The sequence below is a fragment of the Mytilus californianus genome, unplaced genomic scaffold, assembly GCF_021869535.1.
Source record: "Mytilus californianus isolate M0D057914Y unplaced genomic scaffold, xbMytCali1.0.p SCAF_1, whole genome shotgun sequence".
Classification (NCBI taxonomy): domain Eukaryota; kingdom Metazoa; phylum Mollusca; class Bivalvia; order Mytilida; family Mytilidae; genus Mytilus; species Mytilus californianus.
The window spans coordinates 20,745,791-20,762,844 of record NW_026262581.1 but is presented as its reverse complement, the minus strand read 5'-3'; the positions used below and the strand labels follow the sequence as shown (position 1 = coordinate 20,762,844).

At 31.4% G+C, this 17,054-nt stretch overlaps 1 protein-coding gene across 1 annotated transcript; it reads left to right on the top strand.

Annotated features, from left to right (window-relative positions):
- Nucleotides 1-5,682: 5,682 nt before the first annotated feature.
- On the top strand, nt 5,683-13,997 carry LOC127700907 (complement C1q tumor necrosis factor-related protein 2-like). Its single transcript, XM_052204627.1, has 2 exons — nt 5,683-5,962; nt 13,312-13,997. Exons 1-2 carry the CDS (start codon nt 5,776-5,778, stop codon nt 13,734-13,736), a joined length of 612 nt encoding a protein of 203 aa, XP_052060587.1. The 5' UTR covers nt 5,683-5,775; the 3' UTR covers nt 13,737-13,997.
- Nucleotides 13,998-17,054: the final 3,057 nt, after the last annotated feature.

Sequence of the window (17,054 nt, the reverse complement as noted above, 5' to 3'; positions counted from 1 at the left end):
GTGAAAAATTGGAACATTCTGTACTGATTAAAGACAGTAAAGTGTAATTATGTGAATAGAAAGCAAACTTGATGACAGAATGTTAAAATGCAATTTGAAAAGAAAGCTCTTATAAAATGCTTTTAAGGAAACTAAAAGACATCTTTTTGCTACAATACAAAATATAAAATAAAATAGAAATGGTATACACTCCTTTATAAAATGAAGTATTATGTGTGATCTCCCCTTATAAGGACGAGTTCAAAATTGTTTAATCAAACATAAGAGATTCTGTATTTGTAAAAGCAGTCTAAACATAAGATAAAATCACCAATACACATTTTCTTCGTTTACATGGAAATTTTTATTTTAAGAGAATCTCTTCCTACCTTAAAATTTGCTTATTTCATAAAAAATCTAGACCGCATGTGTTCTGCTATTTTACTATACAAGCGGGCTTAATACCCGCACACGCACTTAAATATCAATTTTTAGAGTGTTTGATAACTCGTTGATACTCTTCAACTCCGTACTTTATTTGACCTTTTACATTTTTTCATTCGAGTGCACTGATGAGTCTTTTGTAGAAGAAATGCCCGTCTGGCGTACAAAATTATAAGCCTGGTATCTTAGATGAGTTCATTGTATATAAGACCAATGTTATAAAAGAATGTTTCTTCAAGTTCTATGTAAAAATTCATGTCCCTGGCTACTTAAAATAACAAAAGTAAACAAAAGTAGGTGTAGCTAGATATAGTTAGGTACGTCCGAAATATGTAATAAAAACTGATATGTTTTCATTCTTTTCCAAATGACATATCATATTAGGTAACTTGCAAAAGGTTTTACGAGATCTAGAGTTATATGAATCAAGATATCATGAAAAGTATTTTCATTTTTCCAAAAAATTGAAAAAGATGAAGAATATGAAAAGATCAGTAAGAAGATATAAACGAGGGAATCAAAAAATTCCAGTCGAAAAAAGAAAGGCAACAATACGACCAAAAGAAAAAGGGACAAACTACAAGAAAAAATTTGCGCTGAAAAGTAAATATTGCGCAACAATAACTCCTTACAGAATCGGTGTTCAAATCAGGTGCTAGTGCAAGGTGAATAATTCAAGTTTCTCGTAGGCCATCCATTGTGTGGCATATGACAAAACAAGCCTTCTTCAGTGGCACATTGCATTCATAAACGAGAAATGGAGAACTTGAGAGTACAAATTGAACATAATTGTAGTCATCTGTGACACAGATATTAGAAAAACAATCAACCAAATTATATTGACATCCGTATATGTCGAAGATATGGCAAATTCTTAAAGAACCTTTATAAGCAGCAATCTTATTAAAGTAACATCTTAGTTTGCTGTTCCCTTTTTAACCGAAGAGAAATCATCGTATTAATATAACAAAATTAGTTTGGCTTATTTAATGGCAAACTGATATGTTATTTTGATAAGAGTACTAGTACCTAAGTAGCTACCTTCTCGCATTGAAATCATAATAGAAAACGCTAGCCCTTGAATACCGTATTACCTAAAAATACGAACACTATATGCAAATGTTATTTGAATCGTCCTACATTAAAAAAGAAAGTCCACAATGTGAATATGAAAGTCATCAATTCCATCTGGATGATGTCCTTTTATTGAAACATTTTAAAATTGGCGAACTTGTTGTTCGCATCTATCCGATTTAATTTAATGGTGAATGCCACGGATAGAATAATTTTAATTGTGATTGTAAACCGGGAATGTGTCAAAGAGACAACAAAATAACCAAAGAGCAGAAAACAGCCCCTAAACGATAATGTATACTAGTTCAGTAAAATAGACGCCACACTAAACTCCGAAACATATAAATGAACCAAAATTAAAAAGAACGTACAAGACTAGCAAAGGTTAGAGGTTCCTGACTTGGAACATGCGCAAAAATACGTCGGGGTTTAACATGTTTTGTGAGATCTCAATCCTTTACCTATACCTCTACCCAATGTGGAATATTCAAACACACAGCAATACCACAGTAAGACTTAGTTTAAAAGAAGTCTGAGTCCGATATTAGAATAGGTAACAAAAGAAACAAAGCAAAATGACAATGATCAAAAAAGATAAACAAAGGACTACTGGCATTTACTGACATGCTAGCTCCAGAATTCAATTAAATTGATAGAAAAACTATGTCTTCATCATAAGAAAATCAAGCAAAATCCCTACCGTTAGGGGTTGAGTATCATGTCATCATAATTTATACGAGAAGAGTATAACCCGTATCATGCCAACAACTGGTTTTAGAATAAATGTGTTTATTTCCGATTTAGAGACCCTATGAGTGAATCACTATCAATTCAAATAAAATGCCATCTTTAATGACTTGACAACAGTATCGAAACTATATCCCTTCTGAATAAGTCTGTTTACAGGTTTGGTTAGCTTTGAGGTGAATGACGACATCTCTGTGTTTTGTATCAAATATTGCCATAAAAGTTGGGATGTGAAATACCTAAACGTTTAAGATGTCTGCACGTTATTTTATATTTATGAATGATGTCCTTGTACCGATGATGAAATTTTGTTTAAAAAAAATGCATTCTGTGACTATAATATATGGAGCTGAAATAAAAGTGCGATGCTTGATTTGATATCCTACGCTAATGAAAGACTACATTTTACTTTGTTTTAGTCCCAAGACTACAGGTTAATAAGTCGGGTCGTAAAGAACAACACAATGTGTTATACTTACAATTTTCAGAGAAATCAATATGAGTATTCCTAAACTAATTAGTAAAAGGGTATCCAAGAGAAAATGGGAGGTAAAGAATGTTAACATTGTCCCTCCTTGATTATTTTCCTATGAGAATTTGGTTACGAACGACGACTCATAATTGGTAGTTCTAGTAAAAAAAACAATCTTCATATCAAATATCTGGACATATGACGATGAATAAATATTAGTAAACAGCCTGTATATTAAATATCTTGACATATGATGTTATGACGCTGTAGCAAACATTGGTATACTGCCTTCATAATTAATATATGGACTTTGACGTTGTAACATATGTACTGGTCATGTAGCTTTATTTTTAGAACCGTAAGTCGCTAAAGTTTGAAATGCGTCAAAAAAATCAATTACGCAAAATAAATAAAGGCAACAGTAATATACCGCTGTTCAATAGTCATAAATCGATTTAACTGAAACAAATCCGGGTCACAAACCAAAACCGAGGGAAACTCATCAACTATAAAAGGAAAACAACGGAACAACAGAATCACAGAACTGCTATAAAAACAAACGCCAACATACATAGACTATTTGATAACAACTGCCATATTCCTGACTTTGTATAGGACATTTTAAGAAAAAATGGTGGGTTGAAACTGGTTTTATGTTATAAAAACATACCATGTTGGAGTAAGAAAAAAATGACATCAACATTGAGCAAAATAACGTATTTATTCTTTAATCACAGACTAAAACGTTACTTTAAACAGCGTCTGTAATATATGTGGAAATATATGGTAACATGTGAGCTATTATATATACATATACCATCAGTTCCTGTTTGTTATCTTGATTTGTCTCTTCCTACTCGATTTACTAGATTTGGGCATCGTTTTACTACTGTCGCATTAATGTTTAATAAGAGACATTAATCCTGTTGGAACAAACTAAATGTTATCGAAAATTTTTTTTTTTTGAGACTTACATTAAAAAAAAACAGAGTATGAGACATTTTTAAAAAAAAAAGTTATATATCAGTTCACAAAGATTGAAAAGGAAAAATATATATAAAGGTATAGTCGCAGTTATATATAATATTTTTACATTCATAACATTTTATTCCAAATATCTACATTTTCAAGTTGCGTGTTTTGATGATAAAACTATGTAGGAAGTGTTACAAATCTTACTTGGGAGTTTTATCTAAATACTTTTAACGAGAAAACTGAAACAATTATAACACAAACGAATTAATGAACATAAACACAGTATTTACAATATCATTATACATGTTGATAAACAATCGTAAATTTCCGGTCTGAAGTAGATATTTTTTGTTGTTGTGTAATTTTTTCACAAACTAACCTCCATTCTTTATACACTAAAATATTACCTTTAGGAATATTGTGGTGAGGTATATTTACCCAGCAGTGTCAATCAGATGTGGATTTTCTTTTAAATTCAAAACCTTCTCCAAAATATTTAATCCCAATCATTACAATTTTGCAGTAGTATCAAAAATGTAATTGTCTACGCTTTGTACTGCTATTTCCCATGCTCAAATGAAAGATCGACATATTTGGTGCAATGATATTTCAACAAACGGTCGGTTTTCTGATGGATCTTAGTGTGCAGCACTATTGGCCGACTGTTTTTGTAATCATATAAAACAGATCTCATACAGAAATATCTAGCAAGATTCTTTAATTTTCCTCTCGGATATATTGTTCATGTTCACGCAATAACCCACATTTGAGTGAGTGCTTGCATCTCATAAATCCAAGTAAACTTGAAATCAAGGATTCTACCAAAACTAGCAGGTCTGCTTTATATCTTCATCTTTTCCTCGATATTGACACAGGTGGACGACTATAAACTAGAATCTATGACAAAGCGATGAGTTTAACTTTCCAATTGTCAAACATTCCATTCCTGAACGGTAATATACCATCTGCCAATCGTATGGGGTTTATATTTATCAGTTAATACGTTACGTTTCTGAATTTTCACACAATACGGACTTCATGCACAGAGGTGTACCCCTTACTCGGAAGCTACTCCAATCGAGTTATGAGGAGGAACGTCCTAAATCGATACTACATAAGATCACATATTGGTTTACCGATACGATGTGTTTGTGTCTCAACACATATAGCGACATGTTTTATGGTCTTAAATCTTTAGATAACAGAATACTCTGATCTGTAGTTAACTATTGTGTCCTATTCCCGATTATGACATTTGAGTGTTGATTCGCTAGATATGCATACACAATAGGAGACGCTTACTAGTACCTTGTCGACACTCGCGGTCTGGCTCCTTTCGGAGTTCATGCGATTCCTTCAGATTTGGTTTGTTATCTTGATTTGAATCAATTTATGAGATTTGAACATCGGCAAACTACTGTTGCCCTTATTTACCCGATTAACCACTTCACTTCATTCAACTTGGGTTCATTTTGCTAAATCCGAATATTTTTAGTAATGTTTTTTTTAAATAATTTTTATCTTTTCGTTATTTTATTTTGTTTTGTTTGCCTTCGATTTATGGTTTTGTTATTTTCTTACTTTTCCCTAAAAACTTGATAACTTAAATGTGAAATATTTTACACTTTAGATTTATCAACCACTGTCCGACTTTTCGAAATGATATCAATTTAAAAGAATAATAAACTGAATTTTATATCATCAAATGATCACATTTCATGAATCCTTTTCAAAATAAGGCTGTTTCATTGATATATTGGTGATAACGGTACCTCTAATTTTGTTTTCTTAAGAAAGAACAGTTAAAGCAGTGTTTACGTTATCTTTAATGTGAACATTTTATTTGATTTAACATTGCAAAACTTATAATTTTGATGAAAATATCAAAATCCTCTTGAATTTATCATAAATATTACGTCAAAGTATTATCGTCATCTGCCTTTTTATCATTAATGTATTTTAAATGTTTTAATATTATACTAATACGCATTTCTTTCGAATTATTTCTATACATACAATTTGTGCAGCTGAAAGTAAATATCACTAAGCTGGAAACGTCTTGTTCGTTAGATCAGTTTTTTTAAATGGTGAAGATTGTTCTAAAGATGAACTTTATAGTTATTATATTTTTCTTGTTCTCGGGACGCGATGTTTTTACCAAGTCGATACAAAACGTCACAGAAATTTCAAATGAATTTCTACAGAATAGATTGGATAAAATGGAAGCGTCACTTAGTGTTCTGGAGTCGACTCTCAACAATATCAGCGCAGGTAAGTCGAGAACTTTGTCATACGATGAAAGGATAATTGATAACGTTAACTTTTATTTTTTTTAAATGTAATTGTAAACTTTAGGGGAGTGACTTTAACCATAAAATTTCATTTTTAATGCACCCACCTAACACATGGCTAAATTATATATCATTCGAAAGTTCAACATCTGTACTTTCTGTTTTACCCGGTCGTAAAAAAAATCGTACCGTGCAATTTCCATCAAATCAAGATTGAAGGTCAAGGACGAACAAGTGAATATTTTCCAAGATGTCAACTGTATTACATATTCTGTCTTCTTTATAATAAAATCATGTATGCAAACAATGCAAACTTTTAGCAGAGAGTTCAACAGTCACTTATCAAGCGCATTTTTAAATATTCAAATCGTGTTTTTGATAGACAGCACATTTTTCCTGAAATTCCAAAAATGAAAAATGAGCGAAAACCTAAATATTTGTTTATGATTCAACTGCTAATCACCTAAAACCAAATAAAACCCTGTAAATAGTGCTACAGAAGTTTTTTACATCATGAATTACCTATGATAATGCCTACTTTCTAATCAAACAGATAATCATGACAACTCATACAGTTGCCCAAAAACACCGTCATCTGCGGAAACACAGCTGTTTAGCATTTCTTCCGTTTAAAAATTGTATGTAGTCATTATAAGATAGCAAAAACAAAATTCTTACGAATGTGTAAATATTTAAAGGAAAAACGTATATGCGGGCATCATGCTATTGCTGGTAATTAAGGGGGCGAAACTTCGATATTTCAATGTGCATTGTAACTGCTAGACTAAAATATTGATTGATTTGTAATAGACATTGATATAGATTAAACGACTTTTTATAAAATAACCAATTAAAAAAGAAATTAAAGATATAGACATAAATGAATAAAAAATCAACGAAAATTAACAAAAAGTGAAATTTCAAAGAATATACATGTACTTATAAAAATTAGAAAACGTGTCTTCTTGGCTGCTTAAACGACTTTGTTCATTGATTAAATGCATAAATTCATCGATAGCATAAAAGGTGTTAAAATCATCAATTACTAGACATTGCAATGATCTGTATGTTTGTTCCTAGTAAGAAACCTTATGGTAATATGTAATTTTCAAGTAACTGATTTTTTGACATTTTGCAGTTACATTGACTTTCATTTTTTATCTTAGCTTTCTTTAGTTCTCTGTTGATGAATTTATAGATTATTAAGAAACTTAAGTCCCAACTCCCTTAAACATGTTAAACAAAATTGATCTCAAATATATTCTTTTATGTTATTGGTCATAAATCTCCGCATGTATTCCAGTAGTTAAACATCCTTCGCTTTCATAATTTTGGTTTTGAGAGTTACCGATGGAGGTTAATCAAAAACAACAATTCGAATGCACCAATTGAAAAAGAACATGTAGAATATATCTCCCAGTTGATACGATATTCCAGAGCTTGCATTTACTTGCATGATTCCCTTGATAAAAGGTTGCTGCTCACAAGGAAGCTATTAAACCAGTGTTCAAATTGTGAAGTTGAAATCATCCCTTCGAAAATTTCATGGACGCCATTACGAGTTTGTTTACCGTTATGGAACATCAGATTCATAGATGAAGACGGATATGTTCCAATTGTTGTAACCACAATCCCGTCCTCTCTGCCTTGAATGTGGTCTACCTAATTAGACTTATTTCCGGTTAAGTACTTACATGAGCTATACGACGGCTGCCACGTGTATAGCAGGATCTGATTACCCTTCCTGGGCCCCTGAATTCACCCTTAGTTTTTGTTTGGGTCTGTGTTGCTCCGTCTTTAGTTTTATATGTTGTGGTTTGTATAATGTTGTTTGTTTTCTTGGTAGATTTTTGGTTTTTTGCCCTGGCTTTGTCAGTTTATTTTTAACTTATAAGTTTGGATGTCCGTATGATATATTTCGCCTCGCTATTAGTAGTGAAAATTTTAAAAATTGTGGTTGAATTTATCATGATTACGAATTGGTTATATATCACCGTGATCAAATTAAATTATTTTGTCGGACATTTTTTTAATGCGTTCAAGTTTTGTCCTCTTTTCTTTACCGTGAGGCGATTTTTTTGACGATTTTCACTGCTGCAGCTAAGTGTCTTTAAAGTAAAATACCAAGAGAACAATCGCAAACCACGAATCAAAAATACTAAGATAACACCATGACCAAAATAAAAGAAAAAGCCATCAGACAAACAACAGTCCACAAAACACAGCACCGGAATGTAAAAACGAACACTACCTAAACCGAGAATGATCTTATGTGGTTAGGAAGGATATTCAACCTTTCATATATTTAGTAACACAACTACTAACAATGTCGTTTCAACAAGGCTGTTCCAAGCACAATATATATTAATTGCATCTTAGAATTATGAAAAAAAAAATTCCTTGACAAAAAAAAAACATACATTTAATTTTGATTTTTGAGCATACAATCCCCCAACATATAATTATTTTGCTTTTAGAGCATTTATTTCCATTTTTGAAAGGATTTGTTAAGAATTGCAATTGTCGGTACTATTGCGTATTTAATCTCTTAAATATTGTTTGATTTGGAATTACTGTATCCTGTTCTATTCGGTGTATATGATATTTCGGATAAATTTATCAAACAAGAACCAGAAAATATCGCAAAAATTTAGAATGTTTACTCTTGACCTTTGACTTTGATTTAACGGAAATCGCACCGTACGATTTTTTTTCACGACCGTTCAAAACAGAAAGTACAGATAATAAGTTTTCGAGTGATATATAAAACAGCCGTGTGTAAGGGGGTGCATTAAAGTCCTTAACTAAAAGGCTTTTTGAAAAAATGTCACTCGCCTACATAGTTCATACTGAAACCACACAAAAGGTTACAAACATATGTGACCCGCAATGACAAGTATGAACATAAACGTAACGTCAAATTTTGTATTAGCTGTATTGGAGTTTACTACTATATAAGATAAAGAGACTGGTTGGTCTGGGTTGTTTTTTTTTGTTTTTTTTTGCATTAAATATGATATATAATTCAAGGATTTTGCTAAAACATACATTTAACCATATTTTGCAACTTAATGTTGGGACATTCTGCCTATTTAACTTATTTACCTCTCTGTCTCGAGAATGTGAAAGGCTTAATAAAGTACATTTTTTTTCTTTTTACGTGTTTCTTCGTGAAAAACTGTCACAATAATTCGCCTGAAAATGTATAAATTTAGTGAATTGAGATGTAATACTAATCTCTTACTTTCTTAAATAACTTTTTTAATGAGGTGAACAATTTTCAGTATTTAGTATATGTAAGAGAATGATAATCCCTTTCTTCATGAATAAGTACGAGCGTTAGCGAGTACTTATCATGAAGTAAGGGATTATCATTCTCTTACAAACTTAGAATATTGTAAAGTGCTCAAGGCTCAAATGATCTATCCATTAGTTTTATTGTCAGTGCAATGTTTATAATTGATGCATGACTTCCTTTTTCAGCATGTCATTTATGGATTAGTTTTAGTGATGTGAGGACTTTCTTATCATTTGGGAAATATTTTTAAAAAATGCGTTATAGATATTAGGTGACACAACAGTAGAAAGAAAAGGTAGGAATTGTATGTTTCCTGATTGTGAGTATGAATGTAAATCATGTAATATTTTAGTGAGGAATTATCCTTTTTTTATTTACAGTTTAAATCAATTAATACATTTGAGTTACAACTAAATTTTATTTCACAGCCAATAATTTGGTCCGGCTTTTTACATCAAATACTGTTTCATTATGTCAGGGAAATGTTCAAAAATAATGCCCTTAAAAGTTTTTAATATGTTCAAAACTAAATTCATGTTTTTTTTTATCGGAATACATGTATTGGAAATAACTATTCTCCCCAACCTCTGATCAAGTAATCAAAGTTTTGGAAAGCTAAAGATTTAGGTTATTTTTTATCTGAAAGATTTTTTTCCTTTTTTTTTGCATTGCTTTGGTATTGTTTAATTTTATAGTAATTTGAAGTTATTAATATTTTCATAATAACATTCATGGTACCAATTTTACTGCACCAGTGAACTTCAACTTATTTTGAGATTTTTGTTTGTTCCACAATTCAACTTTTAGTCAGTTTCAATCACTCTGTGATAAATTCTTTCAATCTGATAAATGTGCTTCAGGGCAGTTGTAACTCATTTATAGAAACTCTTTGTTTTGAACTGTAAATAGACCCAAATAATAGGATAATCCCTTACTAAGAACATGATTTACATTCATTCTTCACAATTAAGAGGCATCCAATCCTACAATTTCATTGGTCGAGAGTACTTTGCTATATTCTAATACTTCATTACACCCCAGTTCTATTGTTATACTTCATAGTTTCTATTTCAGAAACAATTTTTATAACTGTATTCGTATATGTAAGAGAATGATAATTCCTTTCTTCATGATAAAGTACAAGCGTTAGCGAGTACTTATCACGATGAGAGGGATTATCATTCTCTTACAAACTTAGAATATTGTAAAGTGCTCAAGGCTCAAATGATCTCTTGATTGATTTTATTCAAGAATTTGTTTCATTGTCAGTGAAATGTTTATAATTAATGGATGACTTCCCTTTTAGGCATTTCATTTATGTATTGGTCTTAGTGATGTAAGGACTTACTTTTAATTTGGGAAATTTTAATAAATTGTGTTTTAGACATTAGATGACACAACGTTACAATGAAATTGTAGAAATTGTATAAGTTTCCAAATTGTGAGTATGAGTGTAAATTATGTAATATGTCAGTGAGGAATTATCTTTTTGTTTATTTACAGTTCAATTTAATAAATTCAAAATCAGAGTTACAACTAAATTGTATTCCACAGCCAATTTTATTCCAGCTCTTTACATTAAATACTACTTAATTAACTAAAATTTAAATTTTGTAAGAAATAGCTTTTTATAGCAAATTCAAAAGTAAATTCAATTTCCTGTATGTACCGGTATTTTGGAAATGACTATTCTTACTAACTGCGAATACAGTTATCTGAGTTTTGATAAGCGTATACATGTAACTAAAGATTTAGGTTATATTTGATTTTAATTATTTTTTCTTTTTCTTCTTCATATTGCTTATTTTTTGGTAATTTGAAAGTTCTAAATATTCACATGATAACACAAACGGTATCAATTGTACTGTACAAGTTAACTTCAAACTTATTTTGATCATTTTTGTTTGTTTCAAAATTCAACTTTCAATCAATTATCCTAATAAATGTGCTTCATGCAGTTGTTACTCATTTATAGACATTCTTTGTTTTGAACTGATTTACATTCATTCTTCACAATGAAGGAACACCAAATTCTACACTTTCATTGGTCGAGAGCACTTTGCTATATTCTAAATCCTGTTGTTTGAGTACCCCATATTATCGTGTGATAAGTCATTTTTTTATTTGAAAAACACGGCAGTTTCATTTATTGCTGTCATCAACCAAATTTTGCAATTATTTGTAATTGCTGCCTTTGCAGTGTTTGCTTCACCTAAGTTGATATTTGATGGAAACATTGAATAATATATGTTATAAACGGATCTGTTCTAATCTAATTAAAATTAAATCTCTGCAGAGATTTAATTTTCACTAGATTGGGAACTGTTCATTCATATCCCTTTTTCAAATATATTTGACCCCAGAAATGTTACTAAGTTCATAGGTCCATTTTTTTTCAAGCATTACAATTGTGTAAATTATTGTATATGTGCATTTCCTATCGCTCAGTAAACCATTAACAGTCAGTGGAGATACTCTCAATGTATTCCCGTTTTGTATAAAATGTTACCAAACAAAAATAGGAATACACTTTTACAGTTATACACAATTTACATATCATATGTACGACCAAATAATTTTATTAGTTATTGTATTAGAATAAGTTGGTCCTTTACTTATCTTATTTTATTAATTTACTTTCAGTAATCATTATTGTTATGATTACTTTTTAATTTTCATCTTTTCCCAAAACGTGTTGTATTCATGCTAGCTCACAGGGTACCAGTCCAGAAAAATACACATGTTTTAATTCTATAGGCAGAAATTATTCTGTCGACCAGTATTTGCTCTTACTCCTTAACTTTGCTTCCTCAACATAGAAGCTATGAACATCATTTTAGTTGTTGTTGACCTTTCCAGCAATTAAAACACACATCCTCCCGCACTCAAGGCGAACTGACGACATGATTATATCGTTCTTTCTTAAAATTATATTTTTTTTATTTACCACTGCTTTAGCATTTATTTCATATGATACTTGATGTGACATTTGTTTCTTATAATTTAAAAACAATTCACCGATTGAATACACATACACGCAAGTTAATATTTTGAATATCTAAGAATCACATTTCATTGATGCTGCTTATAGCGAATATTTACACAAATATATGATTTTAAAATAAAAGTAGATTGAAAAAATAATCCCCTTAGTGTATAGAATTGATTATTGGGACATGTCTTGAAGAAAAAGGTTAGATTTTTTTTTTATCAAAATGGGAAACTTTTTGTTTGTGGTTGATGAGTTTATATTTGAAAGACATTCCAGCGTATACATACGTATACTCCCTGCAACATAATCCGTTACATTTCCATTCCGAGCGCTTTTCACATACAGCAGACGACCCGTAGTAATCTGAAGCAAGTTCAGATATACAGTCACCAAAACAAATAATATATTCCAGATACATAGCGTATTTATCGTTTGTCTTTATTTTCATTCATGTTAGAGATACGGTAATTATGATACTAACAATGATTTTTTAAAATTTTACGTTCCAATTTATGGGTGAGACCCGGGTCTCTTACATTTACCCTTTTCCGTCCTACATATGTTTGCATGTTTGTAGTGTCGATTTTCCTGTTTTTGACAGGCTTTCCATGACAATTTTGGAAAAAAAAGTCATTGTCCAAGTTTTAATGGATTTTACCTTTCTTAAGCTTCTATCGTCTTCACATACCTGTTTTGATTTGTTTGTATCGTAGGGCTGCTGTCTCATTGATTTATACAGCCCAGATCATTTTATTGATATCGAAAATCTATTAAAATGTAATATAAAACAATTTGACATAACAAAACCAATCAAGAGTCAATGTGGTCTGTCCAAGAATACAGTAGGTAGGATTATAACATATTTTTAAAAAGTGTATCACTTTATTACATATATCTAGTCTGCCTCGTAGGTTAAGAAAAATAGCTATTAGTTGCCACAAAATGAAAGGAAAACAGTGTTAAGCATCAGTGTGATTAAAATTCAAATATTTGTAATTGCTTAGAAAAAATAATTTCTTTTTTGGTTGTTTTTTTTTAGATAAAAAGGAAGATGCGGTTATGTTCTTCGCAATAATCAAAAGTCGATCTTTCAATTTAGAAACAGAATCTACAGTGGTGTTTGACACTATTGTCATAAATGAAGGCAGTCATTACAACAACTATGATGGTGTATTTGTTGCTCCACGTGATGGTATATATTTATTTTCATGGACTGTATCATCTAGTGGTGCCAGCCGTGTCATGACGGAATTGGTAGTAGAGGATGAAATCATCACATCTACGGGAGAGAGAGATGCTGACTCTGTTAGTTATATGTCAGCATCAATGACTGCGATATATAGAATGAAGAAAGATGGCCACGCTTGGATAAGAACAACTGGTTATGGTAGTCCACATTATTTCTACAGTGAGGACAATTATCCAAGAACCTCATTTCTTGGTCTTTTGATTCGTGCTGAATAACAACAATGAAGTAAATTAGTACAAATATGATATACATAATTATTTTATTTGATTTTCTGACTCTTAAATCAACTTCATGGTTAGAGAAAAACTTGCAACCTGTGTCTTAAATTAAGCAACATATTTATATCAGTCAGATTGTCATAATATCATATTCGATGTGCGAATGTTGGCAATGACAATCTTGGATTTTAGTGAGTGTGATATTTTCAATGATTAAAAAAAAAGATTTGAAAAAAAAGTCGTAATTTAAGTTGGTAAAAGGCTTTTTCTTATTTCTATTCTCAGATTTAGCTAGGGTAAGGAATGGTAGTATGAGTGAACCCACCTGTTGAAATTTGATGGAAAATAGTCATTTACTGTAACACCCAGCTAGATTCTTTAACTTAAAGAATAGCTGGGTGTTAAGCTAATTTGATTGTTTAGAACATTGTCCTTATTTTTCTGGGTGCATTGTTGATGGACAATTAAAATAACGCTTTATAGATTTGGAACGTCCAAGGCGTTTTTCTGGATTTATCATCATCAGGAACGCCCAATAATATATATTATGATAAAATCATAATCCGAATTTGTGAAGTTGTGAAGTCATGCGTGCGTTCGTGTGTATATGTGTGTTTATTGTTTTAGTTAGTTTGATTCATCTGAAACACGACTGGAGCGTTGTTTTACTTTTTTTTCGTTTAGAAATTATTTGCATAGGCCTACTAAATAGAATTGAGAATGGAAACGGGGAATGTGTCAAAGAGACAACAACCCAACCAAAGGGCAGAAAACAGCCCAAGGCCACCAATGGCTCTTCAACACAGCGAGAAAATCCCGCACCCGGACTCTTAAGACTATATTGACCTTTAAAGATTTCTTTTTGAAGTAAGACTACTAGTATGTAGACCAGATAAAGAGAAAAAAGTTCTCTTGATAAGTCCTAGGGACTACAGACGGTAACACACTATTCTCACGACTGTAGTTCATGCGGTTATATAATCAACTCTTTATGAAGATATCCGGCACTGATGTATTGCTGATTGAAAGCCTCATTGTATTACATAGAAATACAGTGATTTAGGTTCCAACTCCGTCTAGTAAAATTGGCTCTATTTGTCATTCCATGTGTTGCCTTGATTTACACACTCTAATTATCATTTGTATTTAAAATTTTTCGATGAAGCTCATATAGTACAGTAACCTTTTCTGCATACTTATTTTGTACATGACGGTTGTCATTAGTGAAGCAGGATCTGCTTACCCGTTCAGAGCACCTGAGATTACCCCCTGGTTTTGACGGGGTTCGTGTTGCTTTATCTTTAGTTTTCTATGTAGTGTTTTGTGGACGACTTATTCGTCTTCTTGTTGTATTATGTTTTTGTTTTTGCCATGGTGTTGTTTTTCTTCGACTTATAATGTTTGAATGTATCGTTGGTATATCCTAGTTCTATTTGTTTAAGTAATATGTTGCACTGATCCATAGATCTAGAATATTACTTCAATGTATCTTTTTGGTGTTATATTTGACAAGATATATTTGAGTCATGGGCTACAATTTTATTAGAAGTCTTTCTGGGAAGTAAGACTTTTGTCAAAGCAGGATTTACACTATGATAAGTCGTGATTTTTTTGGAAAGGGAGATGGAGCTGATGCCAGACAGGAAAAAAAAGACAAACTGGTATTCATACACCCTTGTCAACTTATGCATTGCAGAAAATTGTTCGTTTTGACACAAATATGAGGTGAGGGACAGACAAAAAACAGACGATGTGATTCCTAAAACATTCCACTCTAATCCAGACAAAAAAATACTGATTGTGTATTGACAGATTCGTTATTTTTTCGAAGCTGTCTCCGGATTATCATTCTCCTACAATGAAACCAAAATTTTAAAGAAGTAAGGCTAATGAATTGAGATGGTACCTTTTAAAAGGAGACCTCCCACCCGGCACGCAACGTCATTTCAACGTTGAAATGTGGTTGATATTTTGTCATGACGTTGCTTCAACGTTGTTTCAACGTTGTAACAGCAACATCGAAGTTATGTTGCAGAAAGTAAGTTGTTTCAACGTTGAATTTTAGTTCAAATTTTAATGTTGAAGTAAATATGTTGTTTCAACGTTTAATGTTGGTTGACATGTCGACGATGGAGGTTCGTCGAGAAAACAGATTGTATAAATTGGTGTAAAAAATTATTCACCATCAGTATTAAAGGGGAATCATTATAGTTGTACATCGTTTGTTGTGTGCATCAACAAACGTTCATAAATAAGGATTTTGCTATCGAAAATTGTAATCAATGTTGCCTTTTAATTTTTTTGTACAATATCTATATAGCTGTTTCGTGCAGACCTTATACAATTTAAATTGCTAAAATGTTACTTCTTAAAACATTACAAATTGGTTATAAAAAACCTTTTGCACTGACATATTAAAGCAGTGTAAATATATATATATGTTAAATAGAAAACAAAATATCAGTAAACCAGTTTTGTCCGATAGAACATTTTGCAAGCTCTCCGACATTATAGGTCTACAAAAACAAAACAAAAAAACAAAAAGTTTTACCCCCTCCCCCTCCCCCCCCCCTTTTCCCAAAAAATTAATTTTGAAGAAATTGTCTTTTTGTAAAATGTGGTACAAATAAAGAGACATCCATACACTTAAACAGAAGTTATTGTCTGAAAACTAGAAAAATGCTTGTTTTAGACCCTTTTTGGCCCCTAGTTCCTGAACGGTTTGGGCAATTACCCCCAAAATGAATCTCATCCTTCTTCTTGTTGTATTGAACCTTGTGGTACAATTTCAGAGCAATAAAAATACTTATACACAAGTTATTGTCCTGAAACTAGAAAAATGCTTGTTTTGGCTCATAATTCCTAAACAGTTGTGACCATCACCCCCAAAAACAATCCCGCCTTTCCTTTTGTGGTATAAAACCTTTTGGTTAAATTTCATAGAGATCCATACACTTAAACTAAAGTTATTGTCCAAAATCGAAATGTATGATTTGAATTTATATGCAATTGAAGATTTCTTGCTGTAGTGCAATACACTGTGCTGTTGTGCAATACTTAGTAAATCTGTTTTCAGACTATATACAAAGAATTAGCAAAATAAATTGTGACCCCCAATTTTTTTCTTTGGAAAATTGACAATTTCTTAAATCTTGAGGCAAAAAAAATGATCCCCCCCCCAATTTTTTTTTACCCCCCTCCAAAAAAGAATAACATTTGAAGAGAATTTTCTTATGAGGAAAAAAATTGCCCCCCCCCAAAAAAAAAAATTACCCCCTCCCTTTTCCAAAAAAATTTCTTTTTGTAAAATGTGGT

What these genes read in the sequence shown, in the direction of transcription:
- LOC127700907 (XM_052204627.1), top strand. Translation starts at nt 5,776, where the DNA reads ATGGTGAAGATTGTTCTAAAGATGAACTTTATAGTTATTATATTTTTC. An exon ending in TCTCAACAATATCAGCGCAG is followed by an intron (nt 5,963 to 13,311) that starts GTAAGTCGAGAA and finishes GTTTTTTTTTAG; the next exon opens with ATAAAAAGGAAGATGCGGTT.